This window comes from Podarcis liolepis (genome assembly GCF_965112155.1).
Source record: "Podarcis liolepis genome assembly, chromosome: 2".
NCBI lineage: Eukaryota > Metazoa > Chordata > Lepidosauria > Squamata > Lacertidae > Podarcis > Podarcis liolepis.
Genome location: NC_139555.1, coordinates 111,636,534 through 111,659,495, shown reverse-complemented (window position 1 = coordinate 111,659,495; position 22,962 = coordinate 111,636,534). Strand labels below are relative to the sequence as shown.

Genomic DNA, 22,962 nt, shown 5'->3' with positions numbered 1-22,962 from the left:
TCAACTTCTGAGCCCCTCCAAGCCAAAGGCAGAAAGCCCAGCCAGCAGCCAAACGAAGCCTCAAGCGGTGGTTCCCACAGCGCAGCAACCCAGCAAAGGGGATGCAGCAAGGAAAACCACCATCACCTCTCTGCTGGGAAGCGCTAAGCAAAGGCGAGTCCCCAGGCAACACGGCCGACTTGATCGGCACAAGGCATGCAAGCTCCACCCCCCAGTCGTTCTTAGACTCCTTATTGGGTGCGCAATGCAGCCAAGCAACACAGTTGGAGCCTCCCTGGCCAGCAGGGAGGGAGGGAGAGGAGCTGCTTCCTTTGAAACCTGGGAAATAAGGGACAGCAGCGGGACACAGCGCTGTGATAAGGGACTTTCCCGCCAAATAAGGGACGGTTGACAGCTATGACCCGCTTATCCAGACGGGGTCCATGGCCCTGGCAGAGGGGAGTTTACTCTTCTTTCCAAGCTGTAGTTTCGATCCGAATCTGGGGCTCCCATGGCTGATACAGTGGTGCCTCGCAAGACAAAATTAATTCGTTCCGCAAGTTTTTTCTTCTTGCGAGTTTTTCGTCTTGCGAAGCACGGTATCCCATAGGAATGCATTGAAAATCAATCAATGCGTTCCTATGGAGACCGTCCGGGGACAGAGAGGAAGCGCCGCGCGCCTTCCCCTCTGTCCCCTCTTTTGAAGCAAGGGGCGGAGGGGAGAAGATCGCTTCTCTCTGTTGCCGCCCCTTGGTTCAAAAGAGGTCCTGGGACAGAGGGGAAGGCACGTGCGGAGATTGTGGGGCTGGCAACGGGGAGGAGCGATCTTCTCCCAGCCACCCCTTGCTTCAAAAGAGGTCCGGGGTGCGGGGGCAAGCTTCATTTTGCGAAGCAAGCCCATAGGGAAATTCGTCTTGCGAAGCAACTCGAAAACGGAAAAACCTTTCGTCTTGCGAGTTTTTCGTCTCGCGAGGCGTTCGTCTTGCGGGGCACCACTGTATTTTAAAACACACACAGCTGTAAGAATGCAAAGATGCATGTAATAGGATGTGCAGTTTGGCCCTGAAAGCAAGTTTGGGGTTAATGCGCCTGGCGTAAATTCAAATGAAGCCCTGAAGATGCCTCTCCTGGCAAAAATGAACCACAGACGCAAGCAGAGGCTCGCCATAAAATGATGCTACGTTTCTTTTATTCGGAAGGTTTCTAGCTTGCTTTCTGCTAAAAATAAAGCCAGCTGGAATACAATTGCACAAATCAGACCTTAACAACTTCTCCTGACTTGGATGAAATGGAGGAATGCTGCTGCGTGTCACCAGCATAGTGGTGACATTTCACACCAAAAATATACAGGTGAAACTCGGAAAATTAGAATATCGTGGAAAAGTTCATTTATTTCAGTAATTCAACTTAAAAGGTGAAACTAATATATGAGCTAGACTCATGACATGCAAAGCGAGATATGTCAAGCCTTTAATTGTTATAATTGTGATGTACAGCTGATGAAAACCCCAAATTAACAATCTCAGAAAATTAGAATATTAAATGAAATAGCAAAACAAGGACTGCAAATAGACCAATATTGGACCTCTGAGAAGCAGAAGCATGCATTATGTACTCAATACTTGGTTTGGGCCCCTTTTGCATCAATTACTGCCTCAATGCGGCGCGGCATAGATGCTATCAGCCTGTGGCACTGCTGAGGTTTTATGGAAGACCAGGATGCTTCAATAGCAGCCTTCAGCTCTTCTGCATTGCTCGGTCTCATGTCTCATCTTTCTCTTGGCAATGCCCCATAGATTCTCTATGGGGTTCAGGTCAGGTGAGTTTGCTGACCAATCAAGCATAGTAATCCCATGGGCATTGAACCAGGTTTTGCTATTTTTGGCAGTGTGGGCAGGTGCCAAAGTTCTGCTGGAAAATGATGTCAGCATCCCCATAAAGCTCGTCTGCGGAAGGAAGCATGAAGTACTCCAAAATCTCCTGGTAGACGGCTGTGTTGACCCTGGACTTAATGAAGCACAGTGGACCAACACCAGCTGATGACATGGCTCCCCAAATCAACACAGACTGTGGAAACTTCACACTGGACTTCAACCATTTGGCACCGTGTGCCTCCCCATTCTTCCTCCAAACTCTGGGTCCTTGGTTTCCAAATGAGATTCAAAAGCTGCTCTCATCAGAAAAGAGATTTGGGGAGCCATGTCATCAGCGGGTGTTGGTCCACTGTGCTTCATTAACTCCACGATACTCTAATTTTCCGAGTTTCACCTGTATTTTTAAAAAATGTCCAGTAGCATGCACATGAAAGCTAATACCAAGAACAAACTTAGTTGGTCTCTAAGGTGCTACTGGACAATTTTTTAATTTTAATTTTATATATTTCTACTGCGTCAGACCAACACGGCTACCTACCTGTTTCACACCAAAGTATATAATGGGGAGAATATCACGCAGAACTTTGTCAAAAGCCATACTGAAATCAAGATACACTATGTCCACAGGGGCCTAATCCACCAAGCTTGTACAGTGGTGCCCCGCAAGACGAATGCCTCGCAAGACGGAAAACTCGCTAGACAAAAGAGTTTTCCGTTTTGGAGGTGCTTCGCAAAACGAATCTCCTAGGGGCTTGCTTTGCAAGACGAAAATGTCTTGCGAGTTCCTGCGGCTTTTTTCCCCTTCCCCCCCTTTTTCTAAGCCGCTAAGCCACTTATCAGCTGATCCGATAAGCTGATAAGCCGCTAAAAGCCGCTAATAGCGCTAATAGCGCTAATCCTCTAATCCGTCAATGGGCTTCCTTCACAGGACAAAAAAACCGCTAGACGAAGAGAATCACAGAACGGATTCTTTTCGTCTTGCGAGGCACCACTGTAATTCTTAACAAAGTAGCCAAGAAGGATTGAGAAGGCTGATGGAAATACAGTGGTACCTCGGGTTAAGTACTTAATTCGTTCCAGAGATCTGTTCTTAACCTGAAACTGTTCTTAACCTGAAGCACCAATTTAGCTAATGGGGCCTCCTGCTGCTGCCGCGCCGCCAGAGCACGATTTCTGTTCTCATCCTGAAGCAGAGCTCTTAACCTGAAGCACTATTTCTGGGTTAGCGGAGTCTGTAACCTGAAGCGCATGTAACCTGAAGTGTATGTAACCTGAAGCGTATGTAACCTGAGGTACCACTGTAATCCCACGGAAAGCGCCCCTTTAAAATAATATGTGACTCTCTGTCTCTGCTCCGAGTCCCAGCTTGGCCTACAGAAACTACATCAGGGCTCAGACTCGCCTGCAGTGGTCTCAGGCGGGTCAGGACCAGAAGATGACACGTCGCTCAAAACTTCAGTAAACGAGGCTCCAAATTCAGCTCTGACGTCTTCAGCCCTATCGTAAGAATAGGGGGCTGTAAGAAAAGAGAAAAGGGGGTTGGGGGTGCTTTCCGTCTCCGTGAGACAAAATGGCAAAGGTGTCAATAATTGTTCTCCCAAGGGGAGGTGCGATGGAGTGTAAGTGATATAGAAAGAGCATAGATAGAGCCTGCCCTGCTGTGCACAGGAAATTATGTTATAAAGAATTAAACGGGTGGCTTTCAACCTTTCTGAGTCCCCTCTCCCTTGACCAGGGGTCTGCAACCTTTAAGACAAAAAGAGCCACTTGGACCCGTTTTCGAAGGGAAAAAAAACTGGGAGCCGCAAAACCATTGCGACATTTAAAACAAATATATCTCCGGAGCCGCGATCTGACAGCGGTTGGGAAGGTGACGTCGGGACGGTGCGTGACTAATGCACGCACCGCCCTCATGCGACGTCACAGCCAGTACAGCGCCCGCCACAGTGGGGAGTGTCGGGGCGCACAATGCGCCTCCTCCCCTCGCTAGTATCCGCCCTGGAGCCGCGGCAAAGGTGTAAAAGAGCCACATGCGGCTCCGGAGCCGCGGGTTGCAGACCCCTGCCCTTGACCAACCACATTCTTTCTGAGGCTCCCCCTGCGGAAGATGAAGTGGAAGCTGTTATGTATTCAGTGGTCTGTGTTTGTCTGGACTAAGGATTCTGAGCTCCAGTGTTCTGATTCGATACATGATATCCAATCACAAAACATTTCAGGATTTGGGCCTCTGCCATTGGCCCTTAAACTCTGAGTCATGATTCACAGCTTGGGAGTTTAGACAGCCAATCACATTGGGAGTGGCCCTGGCTCAGAGGCGTAGCGTGGGTTGTCAGCACCCGGGGCAAGGCAAGTAATTTGCGCCCCCTAACCCATGGATTTGCGCCCCCTAACCCTAACCCCCAGATGTTGCGCCCGGTGCGGCCGGCCCCCCCTGCACCCCCCACGCTACACCACTGCCCTGGCTTTCAGAAATGTATATAAGCAGTTGCATTGCCCCTGTTATCCAGGTATGTAGTTCAATAAAGGTTCTTTCTGTTATCGCTGTGTCTTGCCTCGTGGGATCCCACCTACACTTCAGAGGGAATATCCGGAAGAAGGGAATTTGAAAAACTAGGTAGTTTTGTTTAACAAAACAAAAACAAAAAAAGATTAAAGGAAGGGACATATGAGAGAAGAGCAAGAGAAAAAGGATACAGGAAGCCAGGGGAGACAGAAGATGGTGTGTGTGTGTGTGTGTGTGTGTGTGTGTGTGTGTGTGTTTGTGATGCTTACCTCTACAACTTGGCTCAGCTCCTGACCATTCACCCTCTGGAGTGCAGACCCGCTGGGAAGACCCCACCAAGTCCAGGCCACTCTGACACTGGAAGGAGACCCGGTCGCCAAGGCGGTTGCGCCCCCCAGTAGCAATTGCCCCTGGCGGGATGGCAACGCTTGGGCAGTGCCCCGCTGCAGAGAGGACGTGCATAAATGAGGGCAGAAACGCAGGATATGTGGAGTTATATATCATATGGCAAGCACCACCACAAGCAAAGCACATCTCCAACTGCATATTGCAGCAAATTCCATGGCCCAAAACCAACTATGAGCCAAACTACCTGTTATGTTAGTCACACCATTTGCCCTCAAGCTATTACAGGGGAGCATTGTGTAGGACGCAGGTGGTGCTGTGGGTTAAACCACAGAGCCTAGGACTTGGCCGATCAAAAGGTCGGCGGTTCGAATCCCCGCGACGGGGTGAGCTCCCGTTGCTCGGTCCCTGCTCCTGCCAACCTAGCAGTTCGAAAGCACGTCAAAGTGCAAGTAGATCAATAGGTACTGCTCCGGCAGGAAGGTTAACAGCGTTTCCGTGCGCTGCTCTGGTTTGCCAGAAGCGGCTTAGTCATGCTGGCCACATGACCCGGAAGCTGTACGCCGGATCCCTCGGCCTATAGAGCGAGATGAGCACCACAACCCCAGAGTCGGTCACAACTGGACCTAATGGTCAGGGGTACCTTTACCTATTGTGTTTTTTAACCCACTGTGGTCCCAATCCAGAGAGAGACCCCATTTTGGCTATTTGCACATTGGGGGTGGGGGTGGGAATTGTCCATTTGCTCCAAGAGGAGCACCCCTCCATACAAATAGAAGGCGGAGGGGGGCAGTGTGGATTGAGGCTATAGCAGGGGGCAAAGGGTTAAAGCCCACCTATATTCATGCTAGGCTTCCCAACTGGGTCACTGGATTTTCCTCAAAGAAATATATTGTACTCAAGGGCAAATGGTGTGAAAAACGTAACTTGTAGTTTGACCCTAGTGTTGTCATCCTAAACACATCTAGTAAGGAGTACACATCTTGTGAGAAATGTTCTTTGCAACTTCCCCATGCACCTCTCAATAACATGTGGATGGGTTGGGCTGGGCCAGATTTTTGAACTTGAAATGAAGAATTTGGTCATCAATGTGTACACCATATTTCATTTTTTTCCTAGTTATATCTGCAACCAAGAAACTGCGTTCCAAGCAAATAGAAAATCCTAAACATCTGAACTAATTCAGTTCTCCAGTGACGCAGTATGAACAAAGCGCATATATATATATAAATATATATATATATATATAGTGGTGCCCCGCAAGACGAATGCCTCGCAAGACGGAAAACTCGCTTGACGAAAGAGTTTTCTGTTTTGGAGGTGCTTCGCAAAACGAATTTCCTATGGGCTTGCTTCGCAAGACGACAATGTCTTGCGAGTTCCTGCTGGTTTCCCCCCCTCCCCCCCTTTTTCTAAGCCGCTAAGCCGCTTATCAGCTGATCCGATCAGCAGATAAGCCACTAAAAGCCACTAAAAGCCGCTAAAAGCCGCTAAAAGCCGCTAATAGCGCTAATCCGCTAATCCTTCAATGGGCTTGCTTCGCAAGACGAAAAAACCGCTAGACGAAGAGAATCACAGAACGGATTATTTTCGTCTTGCGAGGCACCACTGTATATATGCAAAGCTCAATTCTGCAACTTGCATAAATTAGGCTATTTAGCGCAGAAGGTGTGTGCATGGTACATGTGCATGTGTGCATGTGGTCAAGGTGGGAGAGGAGTATTTAAGGATATACCTCCGTCGTCACAAACTGGAGAAGTTCCGTTCCAGCGTCCATTGGACAGGCAGTGCCGCCTGGAGGAACCCAGGAGCTGGTATCCATCTGAACACTCAAAGCTGAGGACGGCACCCACAGGATGCAAGCTTCGCCGTGGGCCAAAGGAGCCATTTTCAAAGTACCTCTGCGGAGGACAGCTTATCTCTGCAAACGAGGAAGGACAAAGGCAGAGCACATGGAGCAAGGCTGTCGAGGCCCAGAATCCAAAACAATGCCAGAGCAGGCAGAGTCCACATTAGCGTCAATTATCCTTTTGCAATTACCAGGAAGCAGAATTAAAACTGCTGTTCCACGCAATACTTAATACAGTGGTACCTCTGGTTGCAAACGGGATCCGTTCCGGAGGCCCGTTCGCAACATGAAAAGAACGCAACCTGCAATGGCGCACCTGTGCACACACGTGTTGCAATTTGCAGCTTCTGCGCATGCACGTGACACCATTTTGCGCTTCTGCGCATGTGCGAAATCCGGAAGTAACCCTTTCTGGTACTTCCGGGTCGCCGCGGGACGTAGCCTGAAAGAATGTAACATGAAGCAGACTAGGTATGACTGTACAGTGGTACCTCGGGTTACAGACGCTTCAGGTTACAGACTCCACTAACCCAGAAATAGTACCTCGGGTTAAGAACTTTACCTCAGGATGAGAACGGAAATCATGTGGCGGCAGTGGGAGGCCCCATTAGCTAAAGTGGTACCTCAGGTTAAGAACAGTTTCAGGTTAAGAATGGACCTCCAGAACGAATTAAGTTTTTAAGTATCAAGCTTTCATGCTCCTGCAAAGCCCTTCTTCATAGCCAGGATCCTTCTACAATGTGTACTCAGTATTTAAGTCCTATTCAGCATTAATTACAAGTTTCCTCTTTCAGGGTATGCCCATTTTGTTGCTTCCCTTTTCAACACAGTGGGAGATTAGTGGTGAACTGCACTTTATGAGTCCACTTCTGTTCTCTGCTTGGGGAGGAGGAAATTACCAGTGTGTTCCCCCCCCCCCCACCTTCCCCTTTCTTTTTCTTAACAGCACAGCACTATTTTGCTAGTGCTGAATTGTCTCCCACGACAGACAGATGCCATCATCCTATTCTTCTTCTTCTTTGACGATCACTTGTAGCCGAGTACGATTGTCTTCCATGAACACGGTCTTAATGGTATGTCTATAAGTGACTATGGAGACCAATTCTGGATCCACAGGTCCTTCCACAGTGGGGACATAGGTTTCCAAGTGGGAGTTGATCATGGTGAGGGTTTGCCAAACATGTCTTCCTCGCAGCTTGTTTCTTCCTTTCTCCCTGAGTTCTTTGAAGTCCATGACACTTTTCGTCAAGGCTATTCTCCAGTTAGAGCACTTTCAGGCCAGTCTTTCCCAGTTATCAGTTATTATACTACATTTTTAAAGATTTTGTTTTCCACCGATATTTCGCTTTCCATTCTTAAGTGTGGAATAGATGGTAATCAGGTAAGTTCGGAAGATGGTAATCAGGCATCCAAACAACATGACCAGTCCAACGAAGTTGATGTTGAAGAATCCTTGCTTCGACACTGGTGATCTTTGCTTTTTCCAGTACACTGGTATTAGTTCGCCTGTCTTCCCAAGTGATGTGTAAAAAATTTTGGAGACACTGTTGATGGAATCTTTCGAGCAGTTGGAGATGGCGTTTATAAGTGGTCTGTTTCACAGGCATACAGTAAGGTTGGTAGTAGAATAATTTTGTAAACAAGCATTTTGGTTTCCCTGCAAATGTCCCAGTCCTCAAACACTCTGCACTTCAGTCAGGAGAAAGCTGCACTCGCAGAGCTCAGACGATGCTGGATTTTGGCATCGATCATCGTCATCAACACCATCATAATATGGGCACTGACAGTTGGAGATATCCCCTCTCCTTTCACCGACGCTTCCAAAAGGGAGTAATGTGGGGCCTGTGTCTCCCTTTGCCCCATGACAATTCCTGGGTGATGCATTCTGGGATACCTCAGGAAATGCCATCACTTGCTCAAGCGACTTTAACAGTCATGGATTCCCCCAGAGCATCCTGGGAACTGTTGCTTACCTCTCACAGAGTTCTACAATTCCAAACACCCTTAACAAATCACGGTTCCAGGATATATATATATATTTTGGGGGGGAGCCTGTTTAAAGCAGTATAATAGTGAAAAATAAGATGTGAGGTGTCCCTATATTTGGGTTCTGGACTGATCCACCACCTTCTCCAACCCCACACACTAGCACCCAGTTCCCAGCAGATTAAGTCCAAGGAAATGCAGCCCTCATTAAGGAGCAATAACAGGCTTCTATCTGATTACAGTGGTACCTCGGGTTAAGTACTTAATTCATTCCGGAGGTCCGTTCTTAACCTGAAACTCTTCTTAACCTGAGGTACCACTTTAGCTAATGGGGCCTCCTGCTGCCGCTGCGCCACCGGAGCACGATTTCTGTTCTCATCCTGAAGCAAAGCACTATTTCTGGGTTAACGGAGTCTATAACCTGAAGCGTATGTGACCTGAGGTACCACTGTACTCCATAAGCCCTCCAGAAAACCCCAAAGTAGCCAGCAACGCTCACTTACTTCGACACAGTGCTTGGCTGAGGGGGCTTTTTCCTGGGGAACGCATCGGAGTCCACTTCCCGTCTGATTGGCAGATCCGGCTTCGGGTTGGATACGGATAGCTGCCATCTGGGCAGGAATAGGTGAGGATGCTTCCTGGGCGAAACCCGTCTGAGAGTGACACGGTGCCACCTCGGATAGACACAGACTCCGGGCACGATGGAGTTGCATCGAGGGCCGGTTCTTGTGTAGCTACAGCTGTGAAGGATAGGAAACGGGTGTCAGCTGCCTGAATTTAAAACCGCTTTAGGATTCCGACCCTCCGTCAGGACGCACTTTGAACCTGGAGTCAGTATTGCTACTGATTTTTCGCATTGGGCTTCAGCCTACAAAGCTGTTAGGAAGAGCTCTGCCTCAGATCAAAACACACAGGTCCCCCAGGCTTATAGGGGTATTCCCGCTATTGTTTTGACAGAAGGGAGCATTCAGAGAAGTGATTCTGCAGAGAAGTGAAGCTCAGCTCGAAACATTTTGCCACTAGTTCTGCTACAGGCATAAGGTAAAGGGACCCATGACCGTTAGGTCCAGTCGTGACCGACTCTGGGGTTGCGGCGCTCATCTCGCTCTATAGCCTGAGGGAGCCAGCGTACAGCTTCCGGGTCATGTGGCCAGCATGACTAAGCCGCTTCTGGCGAACCAGAGCAGTGCACGGAAACACCATATACCTACCTGCTGGAGCAGTACCTATTTATCTACTTGCACTTTGACGTGCTTTCAAACTGCTAGGTTGGCAGGAGCAGGGACCGAGCAACGGGAGTTCACCCCATCGCGGGGATTCAAACTGCCGACCTTCTGATCGGCAAGCCCAAGGACCAGCCTAATTGACTACCGTTCCCAGATCTTTCTTCAGTGGAAAAGTGGAAAAGAGGCACCTGTTTTGTCAGCTAGCTCAACTTAAAAAGCTTAGTAGTTTCATGTTTGTGTATCAAATTTTAGGGTGTTTGGCAATTTGATGTACCAAGAATATTAGTTTGCCAATCGATGGTGCACTCTTCTATCGTCTCTCGAGACAGACAGATGCCAGTAACAACAGGGGCTTGTGGGGTTTTTTGACAGTTTGATGTACTGAGAAAATTAGTTTGCCAATTCGGGCAGTACTAGACTTTTGATCGCCTAGAACAGTGCATTTGAAATGATCTGCAAAAACAAACAAATAAAAAAGGATCGACAGTGCCACTTTTGAGTTGCCCTGTTGTTGTGGCTCTCTTTTCAGTAAAGGAAACATATTTACTGGTCAGACTTGGGCTGTGCACACACCACACATTTAAAGCACATTCCCCCCCCCCAAAGAATCCTGGGGTCTATAATTTATTAAGTGTGCTGGGAATTGTAGTTCTGTGAAGGATAAACTGCAGTTCCCAGGATTCATTGGGGAAGGATATGTGATTTAAATGTATAGTGTGCACACAGTCTAAATCTAATTCTACCAATCACCATCTTATTATTTTTACCCCGCCCACTCTGGATGGCTTGCAGCATATATAAAACATAGTAAAACATCTAACATTAAAAACTTCCCGATACAGGGTTGCCTGCAAATGTCTTCTATAAGATGTAGTTCTTTATCTCCTTGACATCTGGTGGGAGGGCGTTCCACAGGGCGGGTGCCACTACCAAGAAGGCCCTCTGCTTGGTTCCCTATAACTTCACTTCTCAAAGTGAGGGAACCCCCAGAAGACCCTTGGCGGAGGACCTCAGTGTCTGGGCTGAACGATGGGGGTGGAGACGCTCCTTCAGGTATAACGTCAAAGCACATTTCTGCCCTCAAAGCATTCTGGGCACTGTAGTTTGTTGATTTAAGGGTTGCTGGGAATTCAACTGTACCTCTGCCAGGGGTGAATTACGATGCCCAGAATTCTTTGAGGGAAAGAGTGTGCTTTGACTGAGCTTTAAAGGTATAGCCTCCACAAAAGTGTCATTGAATTCAGGGGGAGGGAGACTTCAGAGCAAATAAAGGGAGATTTGTGTTGTAAAAAGAAAGAAAAAAAGAAAGAGTGGGAAAGGGAGAAAAACCAAAAGGAGCCAAAGTCCATTCGAAAAGCAGGGATAGCAAGGAATAAAAGACACTAGAAAGTGAAAAGAGATTTATTTTTGTCGATTTATTAATCGTCTCTTAAAGCACTGCAGTGGGACACGGTTGGCGCTGTGGGTTAAACCACAGAGCCTAGGACTTGCCAATCAGAAGGTCAGCGGTTCAAATCCCCACGACGGGGTGAGCTCCCATTGCTCGGTCCCTGCTCCTGCCAACCTAGCAGTTCGAAAGCACGTCAAAGTGCAAGTAGATAAATAGGTACCGCTCTGGCGGGAAGGTAAATGGCATTTCTGCGCGCTGCTCTGGTTCGTCAGAAGCGGCTTAGTCATGCTGGCCACATGACCCGGAAGCTGTACACTGGCTCCCTCGGCCAATAAAGCGAGATGAGCGCTGCAACCCCAGAGTCAGGCACGACTGGACCTAATGGTCAGGGGTCCCTTTACCTTTTTTAAAGCACCGCAATGAACAAAAACAGTTAAAGAATGTGAAAGCATGGAATATATTTTAAGCCTTTGGAGAAAGAAAGCCTTTGGAGAAAGAGAGCTTTTAAAGGAAAGAACATCAGGACATATGGGATAAAAAAGATGTTTTAGGGGAAACCCCAGGTTTAAAAAATGGGGAATTCTTTTAAAGAAGACCGAAATGCGGGGGGTGAGCGACAGCCTCTGACCCCCGTCTCTTTCTCCCTCCCGCGCCCCATTGCCAGTGCCCCCCCTACCTGGCAAGAGGGCGAGGAGGGCGACGAGGAGGCGAGGCGCCGTCATGGTGAAGCCGCGTCCGAGGAGCCCGGCGTCCCCTCCTGCCTCCCAGGCAAGCGCTGCAGATCGGGAAATCCCCGCTGGTGCCCAAACGTTCCTGCTGCTGCTGCTGCCGGGAAACGTCCCGGTCACTTTCGGACCCGCCTTCAGAGTGAGGAGAAAGGGGATTGAGCAAGATCGCCGAAAGCTGCTGCTCCCGGCCGCGATCGCAATGCCTGCGGCTGGCTCGATTCCTCTTCCTCATTCTCCATCGCCGCCTTCAGGTTTATACTTATATGCCGCTGCTGTTCCTAAGGACGCTCAAGGCCAGGAAACAAGCAGGCGCAAACCTGCCGGCACATTTTCTATAGTAGCTAAAGCCCATAGTTCGCTAACTCACAAAAACATCAAGGTTAATATAGGGTCGCCAAGGTTATATAGGGTCAGACAGTGCCTTTCAGTGGCGTAGCGTGGGGGGTGCAGGGGGGGGGGCCGGCCGCACCGGGACAACATCTGGGGGTTAGGGTTAGGGGGCGCAAGTCCACGGGTTAGGGGGTGCAAATTACTTGCCTTGCCCGGGGTGCTGACAACCCACGCTACGCCACTGGTGCCTTTTTTTCTGGAGGGACGCAGGGGTACACATACCCCTAAACATTTTGTGAATCTTTGTACTTTTGTCCATTTGCTGTATTTGTTTCCCCCGATTTGAACTATAAAATGGTGATTTTCTTGAGTCAAAATGAGAGTACCCCTAAACATTTTGTAAGAAGAAAAAACAAAAACACTGGGGTCAGACATCGCTGGGATTCGGCCTTCAGAAACAGAGTCCGGCGGAAATCACTTATATTCCCAGGAAAATCAGGGTTTGTTGAGATTTTGTCCAAAAAAAGTTCAACAACTTTTATGTCCAGATTTTCACTTTTTGAAATAGGGCAACCCTAAAATAATTTTATTATTTGCACTCCATCCCTCTGACTGAGTTGCCCCAGCCGCTCTGGGAAGCTTTCAACACATATGAAAGCATAATAAAGCATTAAACATAACAAAACGTCCCTATACAGGGAAGAAGGCTGATCGCCGAAGAATTGATGCTTTTGAATTCTGGTGCTGGAGGAGACTCTTGAGAGTCCCATGGATTGCAAGAAGATCAAACCTATCCATTCTTAAGGAAATCAGCCCTGAGTGCTCACTGGAAGGACAGATCCTGAAGCTGAGGCTCCAGTACTTTGGCCACTTCATGAGAAGAGAAGACTCCCTGGAAAAGACCCTGATGTTGGGAAAGATGGAGGGCACAAGGAGAAGGGGAGGACAGAGGACGAGATGGTTGGACAGTGTTCTCGAAGCTACCAGCATGAGTTTGACCAAACTGCGGGAGGCAGTAGAAGACAGGAGTGCCTGGCGTGCTCTGGTCCATGGGGTCACGAAGAGTCGGACACGACTAAACAACAACATACAGGGCTGCCTTCAGAATACGGTTGCCCTAAGTGCAAAGGCATTGTCCTCTTCTTTCCTCCTGGCAGCAGTGTTTCTGTGCCCCTAAATAAGTGCTTGACAGGTGTAAATCCAACAGGTGTAGCCTTTTCTGTGGGATGGTTCAGAGACGAAGGTGCCATGCCCTGTTTTGTTTCTGCCAGCGTTAGAATTTTGGAAGATGCAGGACCCTGGCTGAAAGAGACGGGGAGCGATGGCAACCCTAATTTGTGGAAGGGGGGAGGGTGGTCAGGGAGTTGCAGTCCCGTAATACCTGGAGGGGCCAATGTTGGCTTCCCCTGACCAGCACAACGCAGACAGGGCTCCCTCATGGTGAAGTGGTTGTTGCCGCACCGGAGCATCTCATCAAGGGCTGCGCATCGTTGAACCATGGAACTCACTGCCACTGGATGGAGTGACTGGGGTGGTTTTAAAAGAGGGTTTTAAACCTGCTTGCAGGTTTCCCACAGGCATGCTGTTGGTCACTGTGAGAAAAGGATGGGTCATTGGCCTGATCCAGCCCAGGGCTCCTTTCATGCTCAATGTGAATAAGCGTTCAGGGTTAACTGCAGAAGCAGCCCACTCCATACCTTTAAAGAACAGCCCACTTCCTTGTTAAGGGTGCCGGGAACTGTAGCTCTGTGAGTGGTAAACTACAGTAGCCAGGATTATGGGTGGGCTGGGGTTGGGATGTGTGGTATGTATGCAGGAGTCTCAGTTTCTTTTCAGATTGCTGCAGGGATATTCCAAATGTTCTGTTATCACACCCTAGTGGTCAAAGTTGGACCAGCAAACAGGCACAGGGCTGAGTAATATTTTCACCTCAAGGGTTGAATTCCATTCCGGACAACCTTTCTAAGGGACATCAGGAGAGAGGACAGCAGTGTTGGGTCCAGAAGGAAAACCGGGAGAAGCAACGAAATGTCAATTTTACTTTGGCTTGGTTCTATACACTTCCGTCTCTGTCCTCCGTCCAGGCAAGCAATGGGCATTGCCAGAGTTCAAGGATGCGTTCTGGACTGGCGAAACCACTCAAGGAGGGCATGGTCTGTAGAGTGTCTCAAGGGCCAGACAGAGGGGCCTGGAGGGCCGCATTTGCCTCTGTGGGCCTGAGATTCCCCTTCCTTGGGGGCAGCACATAACTGAAAGAAGTCTATTGTGGAATCAGTTCTACTCACCTATATGTATTAAAATGGCGGCCTGTACTTCCGCTCCCCCCACAAAACAATTTACTCCAAATTTCCCTCTTAACATGGAAAGTCCTATGGGTGTAAGCCAGGATTTCTGTTAGGGGGGCAGGCTTTTGTGGGGGGGGCAGAACCTCAGTTACCTATGTATTTTTATTGATTTGAGGGGGCCAGCTGTCCCTCCCGGCCCCCCCCCGGCTACGCCCATGGAAAGTCCAATAAGTAAAAATAGCCAATCCGCAATTGCTCCTGATGGCGGTGCTTATTTGTCCCATGTGTGGCAACGTTTCATTGGGTGTCACCTATATGTGTGCAAATTTAGAAATTTAGGAATAACTATGGTAATTGGCGTGGGTGGCGCTGTGGGCTAAACCACAGAGCCTAGGACTTGCCAATCAGAAGGTCGGCGGTTCGAATCCCCGTGACGGGGTGAGCTCCCGTTGCTCGGTCCCTGCTCCTGCCAACCTAGCAGTTCAAAAGCACGTCAAAGTGCAAGTAGATAAATAGGTACCGCTCCAGCGGGAAGGTAAACGGCGTTTCCATGCGCTGCTCTGGTTCACCAGAAATAGCTTAGTCATGCTGGCCACATTACCCGGAAGCTGTACGCCGGCTCCCTCGGCCAATAAAGCGAGATGAGCGCCGCAACCCCAGAGTTGTCCGCGACTGGACCTAATGGTCAGGGGTCCCTTTACCTTTTTATGGTGAAATACAGTACACCTCAGCCTAATGCAGAAGACTATGACCAGGTGATCTCTGTGCCAGTTCACTCTCCAGTCTTGGTGTTGCTGTTGGGGGGGAAAAAGTAGTATAAACACCAGCAACTGGGAAACACTGGCCGGAGAGCGCTCCAAATGGAGAACAGCCTCTACCAAAAGTGTCATGGGGTTTGAAGACCCTTACGGGACCGCCTCTCCTGGTATGCTCCGCGAGTACCTTAAGGTCCACAAATGACAACATTTTGTTGGTCCCAGGTCACAAGCTGGTTAGATTGGTCCCAACTAGGGCCAGGGCCTTTTCAGTACTGGCCCCGACTTGGTGGAACGCTCTGTCACAAGAGACCAGGGCCCTGCGGGACTTGACGTCTTTCCACAAGGCCTGCAAGATAGAGCTATTCTGCCTGGCCTTTGGTTTGGACTCAGTCTGACCCTTATGTTTCCCTCCCCTTATGGTTTTGATCTATGGGCTACTTTTAAAATGAGGCTGCATTTTAAATTGCATTTTAACCTGTACGTATTTTAAGTTGGGGTTTTCCCCCTATTATGTTTTTACTGTAATTTTACTGGTGTTAACTGCCCTGAGCCCAGCCCAGCTCTGGTCGGGGAGGGTGGGGTATAAATAAAAATTATTATTATTACTGTATTATTATTATTATTATTATTATTATTGTTGTTGTTATTACCCCTCCCCAAGCTGCTGTTAGCCTGGTATCAAGGGTTGGCATGTGGATGAGCTGAATGCCCACCCACAACCAAAGCCTAGTGGCAAGAGCCTCCCTGGACTTGCTACAGTGAGGAGGCAGGGATGGAGCCATATAGAGGCTATCTTGCCCAAAGCTCCTCCAAAACTTGGAACCAACACTGCTAGCAAGGAATGTGTGTGGAGACACTGGTACCTAAAGACAGCCTAGTTTGGCACTTTTTGCCTTGTGCAGCTGGCATGAGGTATGCTGCTGTGATGGCAAAACATGCCCTCTGCAAACAACCCCCTCCCCACTTTGATTTCCCGTAAATCTGTGTTATTTTTGCAAGTTTACTAAGGCAGGGGTCAAGGCTCTGTTTCAGCCTTCCCAGCATATCTAATCTTTCAAAGGTCCACCCGGGGAAAACCATTGGCCCTTCCCATTCTAGTTAGGCAAAAACGAAAGTTTGAGATGTTGACATCTTTTAAATGTACTTTGTGGTTTTATTCTGCATTTTTATGCCCTGAGATCTTCAGATGAAGATACAAAGAAATAAATGACGGATAGGCTCACAATTCAGCTGTGTTGATTGATTGAGAAAGAAAGAAAGAAAGAAAGAAAGAAAGAAAGAAAGAAAGAAAGAAAGAAAGAAAGAAAGAAAGATGTCAAGGGCTTGTTGCAACCAAAGTATATTCAGGGATATCCAATACCACTGTTTTACATTTTAATTAGAATTGGAAACAGGTCACGAACCAGCAAAGAGCTGTGGCACATGACAAATGGTCCTGTGCAAGGACTCCCCCAAAATTGACCCTGAAAGACCCGGCAGGGGAAATTGACTTGGAAGCAAAAGACTATCAAATCTTGGACCTGACGAAGGGGAAAGTCGCTCAGGAGTCGTTGCCAGTAAGCCTTTCCACAATGACTGCCTAAACACACACCATATATTTAAAGCACACAGGAACTGAAGTTTAAGTGTGCTGGGAATTGTAGCTCTGTGAGGGGCATAGTTTGCAGGATTATTTGGGGTGTGTCACGTGCACACAGCCACTATTTGGTGGCGCTGTGGGTTAAACCACAGAGCCTAGGACTTGCTAATTGGAAGGTCGGCGGTTTGAATCCCTGTGACGGGGTGAGCTCCCGTTGCTCGGTCCCTGCTCCTGCCAACCTAGCAGTTCGAAAGCACGTCAAAGTGCAAGTAGATAAATAGGTACTGCTGCGGCGGGAAGGTAAACGTTTCCGTGCGCTGCTCTGGTTCGCCAAAAGCAGCTTAGTCATGCTGGCCACATGACCTGGAAGCTGTACGCCGGGTACCTCAGCCAATAAAGCAAGATGAGCGCCACAACCCCAGAGTTGGGGTTGCTGGACTTAATGGTTAGGGGTCCCTTTTGTTGGTTTCTGTTTCTCACTGAGCAGCTGCGTGGAGTCACAGGACTCTGTTTACATTCCAGAGACCTTGCAGTCTCACGGGAAAGGGAGACGGGATGTGACGTTAGTGGTTTCCTGTTTCCTTTGTTCCTTTGTTTGGTTGCTCTCTGGATGTCTTTTCTGTTCTGCATAGTTTAGAAATAAAACTCTTTACAATGTAGCCAAACCTCTTGTCTCTTCCCTGTGCTGGGAACCCTGCTGGATAGAATGTGCTTGAGGCCTTATCAAAGGCTCAGGTCATTAAACACGTCGGAGGCGATTTCAAAGGCTCAGCTGGGAGGAAGATGAGGCCTTATCGGCTTGGCCCAGCGGAGATTCCGACACCTTTACCTTTACCAAGCATAAGAAGCCAGACTTCCCCAGTGTGGTGTAGTGGTTAAGAGTGGTAGACTTGTAATCTGGGGAACCGGGTTCGATTCCCTGTTCCTCCACATGCAGTCACTGGGTGACCTTGGGCTAGTCAAACTTCTCTGAAGTCTCTCAGCCCCACTCACCTCACAGAGTGTTTGTTGTGGGGAAGGAAGGGAAAGGAGAATGTTAGCCGCTTTGAGACTCCTTTGGGTAGTGATAAAGCGGGATATCAAAACTCCTCCTCCTCCTTACTAAATAGGCATTTCTGGGAATATTTACATATTGAGGCACTTGGAACAGTTTGTCTACTGGTAGGAATTGCAGTTTAAGGAGACTGACAAACTGCAACATGTCCAGTAGAGGGGGGAAATGGAAGGAGCCAGGCATTGCTTTGGCCGGACAAGAGACAATTAACAGGCGATATGAGAGTCACCTTCAAATATCTGAAGGGCTGTTGCACAACGATGGAGCAAATTTGTTTTATGTTCCCTTGGGGTGAGGGCCCAAACTAATGGGTTGAAATCAAAAGAAAAAGGATTTCAACTAAACTTCCTGACAGTATGGGCTGTTCAACAATGAGAAGCAGGCTGGTGGTAGACTTTCTTCCACTAGGTTTGTAAGCAGAGCCTGGAAGGCCACACCTAGCAGGGATGCTGTAGGACTTCCTGATTTGGCCATGGGGTTGGATAAGGTGCTAGCATGGCTCAGTTGGTAGAGCATGAGACTCTTAATCTCAGGGTTGTGGGTTTGAGCCCCATGTTGCATTGCAGGGGGTTGGACTAGATGACCCTGGGGGTCCCTTCGAACTCTACAATTCCATGGTAGAATTCTCTCTCCTCACCAACCTGTGCTGGTGCCAGGCTATTTTGTGTCCCAGACCAGGCTAACTACTTACACCCCACTAAAAAAAAAAAAAATGCTAACTGCAATTTTCCAAAACAGGCACCTTGTCAGGAAAAAAAGTAATGACAATGGTAAAACATGAATTTATTTTAAATTGCAACAACAAGTAATGCAGCAACGTTCAATTATCTTTCTCAAGTGCAAAAGAAAATGTTCCAGCACACAGATCCATTCCAGAGAATCTTGCGTAATGTGCTGTTAAAATTCAAGTGTCTCCAAAGTTTCCATCTTGGGCATAGCAAAATATCTATTATTTGAGGGGACTTTCCACCCTTTCGCCCCCAATTCCTTCAGGACAAGCACTGATGCAATGCAAGCTATTACTATTTTTTAAAAAATGCTTTTTATTAGATTTTCACTAGTTACACAGGAAGCTATTATTTTTTTAATGCTTTTTGGTAGATTTTCATTAGTTACGGTTATATATTCCAGTCCCTATTTTAACACATATATTGTGCGTGTGTATAATCCAAACAATATCCATGTTTTTTCACCAGTGATTTCTCACCACCTCATGGCAGCTTCTTCTATCCTATTTTTCCTTTCCATTGTGTTGTTTACCTTTGTTATCTTTTTAACACACAATAAATAACTTGCTTGCTGACCCCTGATCTTAGCTAATTTACTGGGGGTCAAGTACCACCTGTGCAACATTTTCATGAAATTTTCTTTTATTGTGTAGCAGGCTGTAAATTTTGTCTCTTTTTGCCATAGTCGCAATGCAAGCTATTATTATCATTATCATTATTATTCAATACTACTGCTACTAATAATAATAATAATAGTAAGTTTGCGCTTTGAGAAACTGCTCAAACCCTAAAATAAAAGCAAAACATTATCGGAAGTTCCTAAGCGATAAGACTATAACGAAAGCCCGTCGGGGCGAGGAGCGGCATCCGGGGCCGCTTATAGGAGGCGGCAACGTGGCTCAAGCGCCGCTCCCGGGAAGCCTCCTGTTTCCAGAGGAGGGCGGGGATTGGTTGCCAAGGGGACTGGAGGGGGCGCGCGACCGGAACCTCGCTCCTCCCGCCAGCCTCCTTTCGCGGCGTCGCGCGTTTATGACGCCACGGGCCTTAAAGGGGAAGAGGGCGAGGATTCCCCCCTCCCTTCTCTTAAAGCGCCCGCGCAGGGGATTAGCAACTTGTCCCACCGTGCAGTCAAGTAGTTTCTTTCGCTTCTCCCCCTCCCCCAACCCGTCGCCCCTCATTGTTTTTTTTTTTTATTTCCCCCCCTTCCCTATGTGGAGGACGAATATTCCTCCCCTTTCCCCGGCCGCCTGGCCCTTTAAGGAGGCCCCTTTAATTCCTTTCTCTGGCTCTTGCCTCCTTGTTTGGCCATTCGGGGCCCACCCCTTCTCCTCCAAGAGAGGGGGAGCAAGGCTGCAAGGTGAGGAGGGGGAAGGGGAAGGAGGGGGGGCTGGGAAACTCAGAGGTGGGAGGGGGGGCCAAGGGTGCCTCTTTGCCGCTTGCTCGCGAGGAAGAAAGGAGCGTGCAAAAGGGGGCAGAGGAGGGTAAGCCAAAGAGGAGGAGGAGGAGGAGGGTGGGGATGGTATTGTCTGCTCCCGGCTGTGAATGGGAAGTGGGGAAGACTTGCAAAAAAAAGGGGGGAGGGGGCGGGTGGTGGGGAAAAAAGAGAAAAAGAAAGAGCTCCTTTGCACTTGCTTGCTAGCAAAGGGGGTGTGTGAAAAGGGCGGGCGGTGGGCGTTTCGAAAACCTTGCAGAAAGACGCTTTTCTCTCTCTCTTTTTGGGGAAATTTTAAATAGGAGAAAACGCACGCGCTGCTTGAACAGTGGTACCTCGGGTTACAGACGCTTCAGGTTACAGACGCTTCAGGTTGCAGACTCCGCTAACCCAGAAATAGTGCTTCAGGTTAAGAACAGATATTGTGCAGCGGCAGCGCAGCGGCAGCAGGAGCCCCCATGAGCTAAAGTGGTGATTCAGGTTAAGAACAGTTTCAGGTTAAGTACGGACCTCCGGAACGAATTAAGTACTTAACCCGAGGTGCCGCTGTATTATCGCGCGATGCCGCACGCGGGAGCGTGGGAAGCTTTATTCCTTGCCAAAAACAAAAAAAAAACCACCACCGGGGTGCAAAGGAAGGAGCAGCGTTGGTGTGCCTCAGTCGCCTTAGCTCGCATCACCACGCTGGATGGGTGTGAACGGGAGAGCTGGGGAGGGGGGAGAGGTAGCTTGGCAGGCCGTTTCACACGTTGCGTGTAGGAGATTTTCCAGCGTTTGCTTGCAGGTGCCTCGGAGACCCATTAGCTTTGGAGAAACGCAACCACCCACCCACATAACGATCCGCAGAGAGTTTAATCACTTTCTCTCTAAACCCCCCAATCGCTCACGTGCTTTCTCTGTGCAGAACTTGAATGCAGCAAACAGCATTTTTTTAAAAAACAACATTTGTGGAGTTAATTGCATCTCTCTGCTTGCACGTGCATCTATTTCACAATGCATTCATGTGCTGGAAAGCCCGGTTCAGCTGCTGGTTCCCAGCAAATGAACTCTCTTTGAACACACGGTTCAGACATCTTACGGGCTGAAAGATGAGATTGAAGTGGAAGCGTAAGTTTTCGAAATCACAGTGGTGATGGACCTACATCTGCGCCTCTCTTTTTCAGTGTAACGTGTGAACTAAGATTTGGAAAGGGGGGCCGGATAAATGGGTGTTACTGTACTGGTGCACTGATCTCAAAAGAGGAAGTTAAAGAAAATGATGAACCTCTTCATATACAGAACTGCCTTTTTTGTCAGCTTCAGGTGATTTGCCAGCTGAGACGTTATCTGGAGAAAACAGATCTGGCTTCATTTGCTTCCACCCTGGTTACATCCAGATTAGACTACTTCATGTGCTCTTTGTGGGGCTTCTATTAAAGGCGGCTTGAAAATTCAAGCATCACTTGGCTGCTTGGCGGGCCAGTCGATTGGAGCATATAGCACAAATTCTGTACTGGTCTTTCCATGTCCAGTTGAAAGTGCTGGTGGTTCCATTTAAAGCTCTAAATGATTTGGGACCCAGGTTATCTGAAGAGCTGCCTGCATCTTGGTCCTTTGTACAGTGGTGCCTCGCAAGACGAAATTAGTCCGTTCCACGAGTCTCTGTCTTGTAGTTTTTTTGTCTTGTGAAGCACGGCTATTAGCGGCTTAGCGGCTTTAAGAAAAAGGAAACAAACTCTCAAGAACTCGCAAGACGTTTCGTCTTGCGAAGCAAGCCCATAGGGAAATTCGTCTTGCGGAACGACTCAAAAAACGGAAAACTCTTTAGTCTAGCGCGTTTTTCGTCTTGCGAGGCATTCGTCTTGCGAGGTACCACTGTACTGGCTTTTCCAGGTTGTAGAGTTGTCCAACTTCCCAACCACCTGCTGCTCGCGGCAAGCCATAAAACAGGGTGTCCTACAGCGCTGGCAGGAGCTGAGCTAGCCTAGGGTCTTCTGCATCCCAAACCCATTGCTGTCATTTGGCTGATGTAGCCTGGAGCAGGCTTTTGCCCAAACTTTGCACCCTGATTGGTATAGGTACCTCACAATTTATCTTACGTATGTTCTGTCTGAAGGTTACCCTGTTGCCTATCCCTGTTAATGTGATATCAATTGCTGCCAGTTGCTGGAATTTGCAGGAGGGGAGAGTCTGTTGTGCTCAGGTCTTGCTTGCTGGTTTCCCATGGGACCGCCTCTCCCGATATGCCCCACAGAGGACCTTAAGGTCCGTAAATAGAAACACCCTAGTGGTCCCGGGTCCTAAGGAAGTCAGATTAGCCTCAACCAGAGCCAGGGCCTTTTCAACTCTGGCTCCGGCCTGGTGGAACGCTCTGCCTCACGAGACCAGGGCCCTGCAGGATCTGATTTCTTTCCGCAGGGCCTGTAAGACAGTTGTTCCTCCTGGCCTTTAGCTTGGAATCACTTTGATTCCCTCCCCCCCCCTTTCTTTTTTCCTTTCCTCCTGTGATGAGGCTGCATTTTAATGTTTTAATGTTGTACAGTGGTACCTCAGGTTACATACGCTTCAGGTTACAGACTCCGCTAACCCAGAAATAGTACTTTGGGTTAAGAACTTTGCTTCAGGATGAGAACAGAAATCGTGCTCCGGCGGTGCAGCGACAGCAGGAGGCCCCATTAGCTAAAGTGGTGCTTCAGGTTAAGAACAGTTTCAGGTTAAGAACGGACCTCCGGAACGAATTAAGTACTTAACCTGAGGTACCACTGTATTTTGATCTTGTTTTTAAAGTTGTATTTCAATCAACTTGTTTTTATTATTGGTTGTTAGCTGCCCTGAGCCCGGTCTTGGCTGGGGAGGGCAGGGTATAAATAAAATTTAGTATTTATTATTATTATCTGTTCAGCCACTGTGAAAACAGGAGGTGGACTATAAGGGCCA

General features: G+C 48.4%; 2 protein-coding genes across 6 annotated transcripts in view; one reads left to right on the top strand and one right to left on the bottom strand.

Moving 5' to 3' along the window:
* The window catches only part of C2 (complement C2), a 41,395-nt gene extending 29,265 nt beyond the window's left edge, over positions 1-12,130 (bottom strand). Inside the window, exons 1-5 of one of the 2 annotated variants that reach the window (XM_083491714.1) lie at positions 11,829-12,130; positions 9,040-9,276; positions 6,437-6,622; positions 4,626-4,799; positions 3,256-3,369 (exon numbers count right to left, since the gene is read on the bottom strand). In XM_083491714.1, the coding sequence (XP_083347840.1) occupies positions 3,256-3,369; positions 4,626-4,799; positions 6,437-6,622; positions 9,040-9,276; positions 11,829-11,874 (757 nt within the window). In that variant the 5' untranslated portion in view covers positions 11,875-12,130. The remainder of the gene's footprint in view (positions 1-3,255; positions 3,370-4,625; positions 4,800-6,436; positions 6,623-9,039; positions 9,277-11,828) is intronic. The other variant, XM_083491715.1, reaches the window with a different exon arrangement.
* A 7,511-nt stretch (positions 12,131-19,641) lies between these two features.
* The window catches only part of ZBTB12 (zinc finger and BTB domain containing 12), a 106,358-nt gene continuing 103,037 nt past the window's right edge, over positions 19,642-22,962 (top strand). For 3 of the 4 annotated variants that reach the window (XR_014523070.1, XR_014523071.1, XM_083492696.1), the window contains exon 1: positions 19,643-19,971. The gene's annotated coding sequence lies outside the window, so the exon portion shown is untranslated. Of the gene's footprint in view, positions 20,096-22,962 lie in introns of all 4 variants that reach the window. The other variant, XM_083492697.1, reaches the window with a different exon arrangement.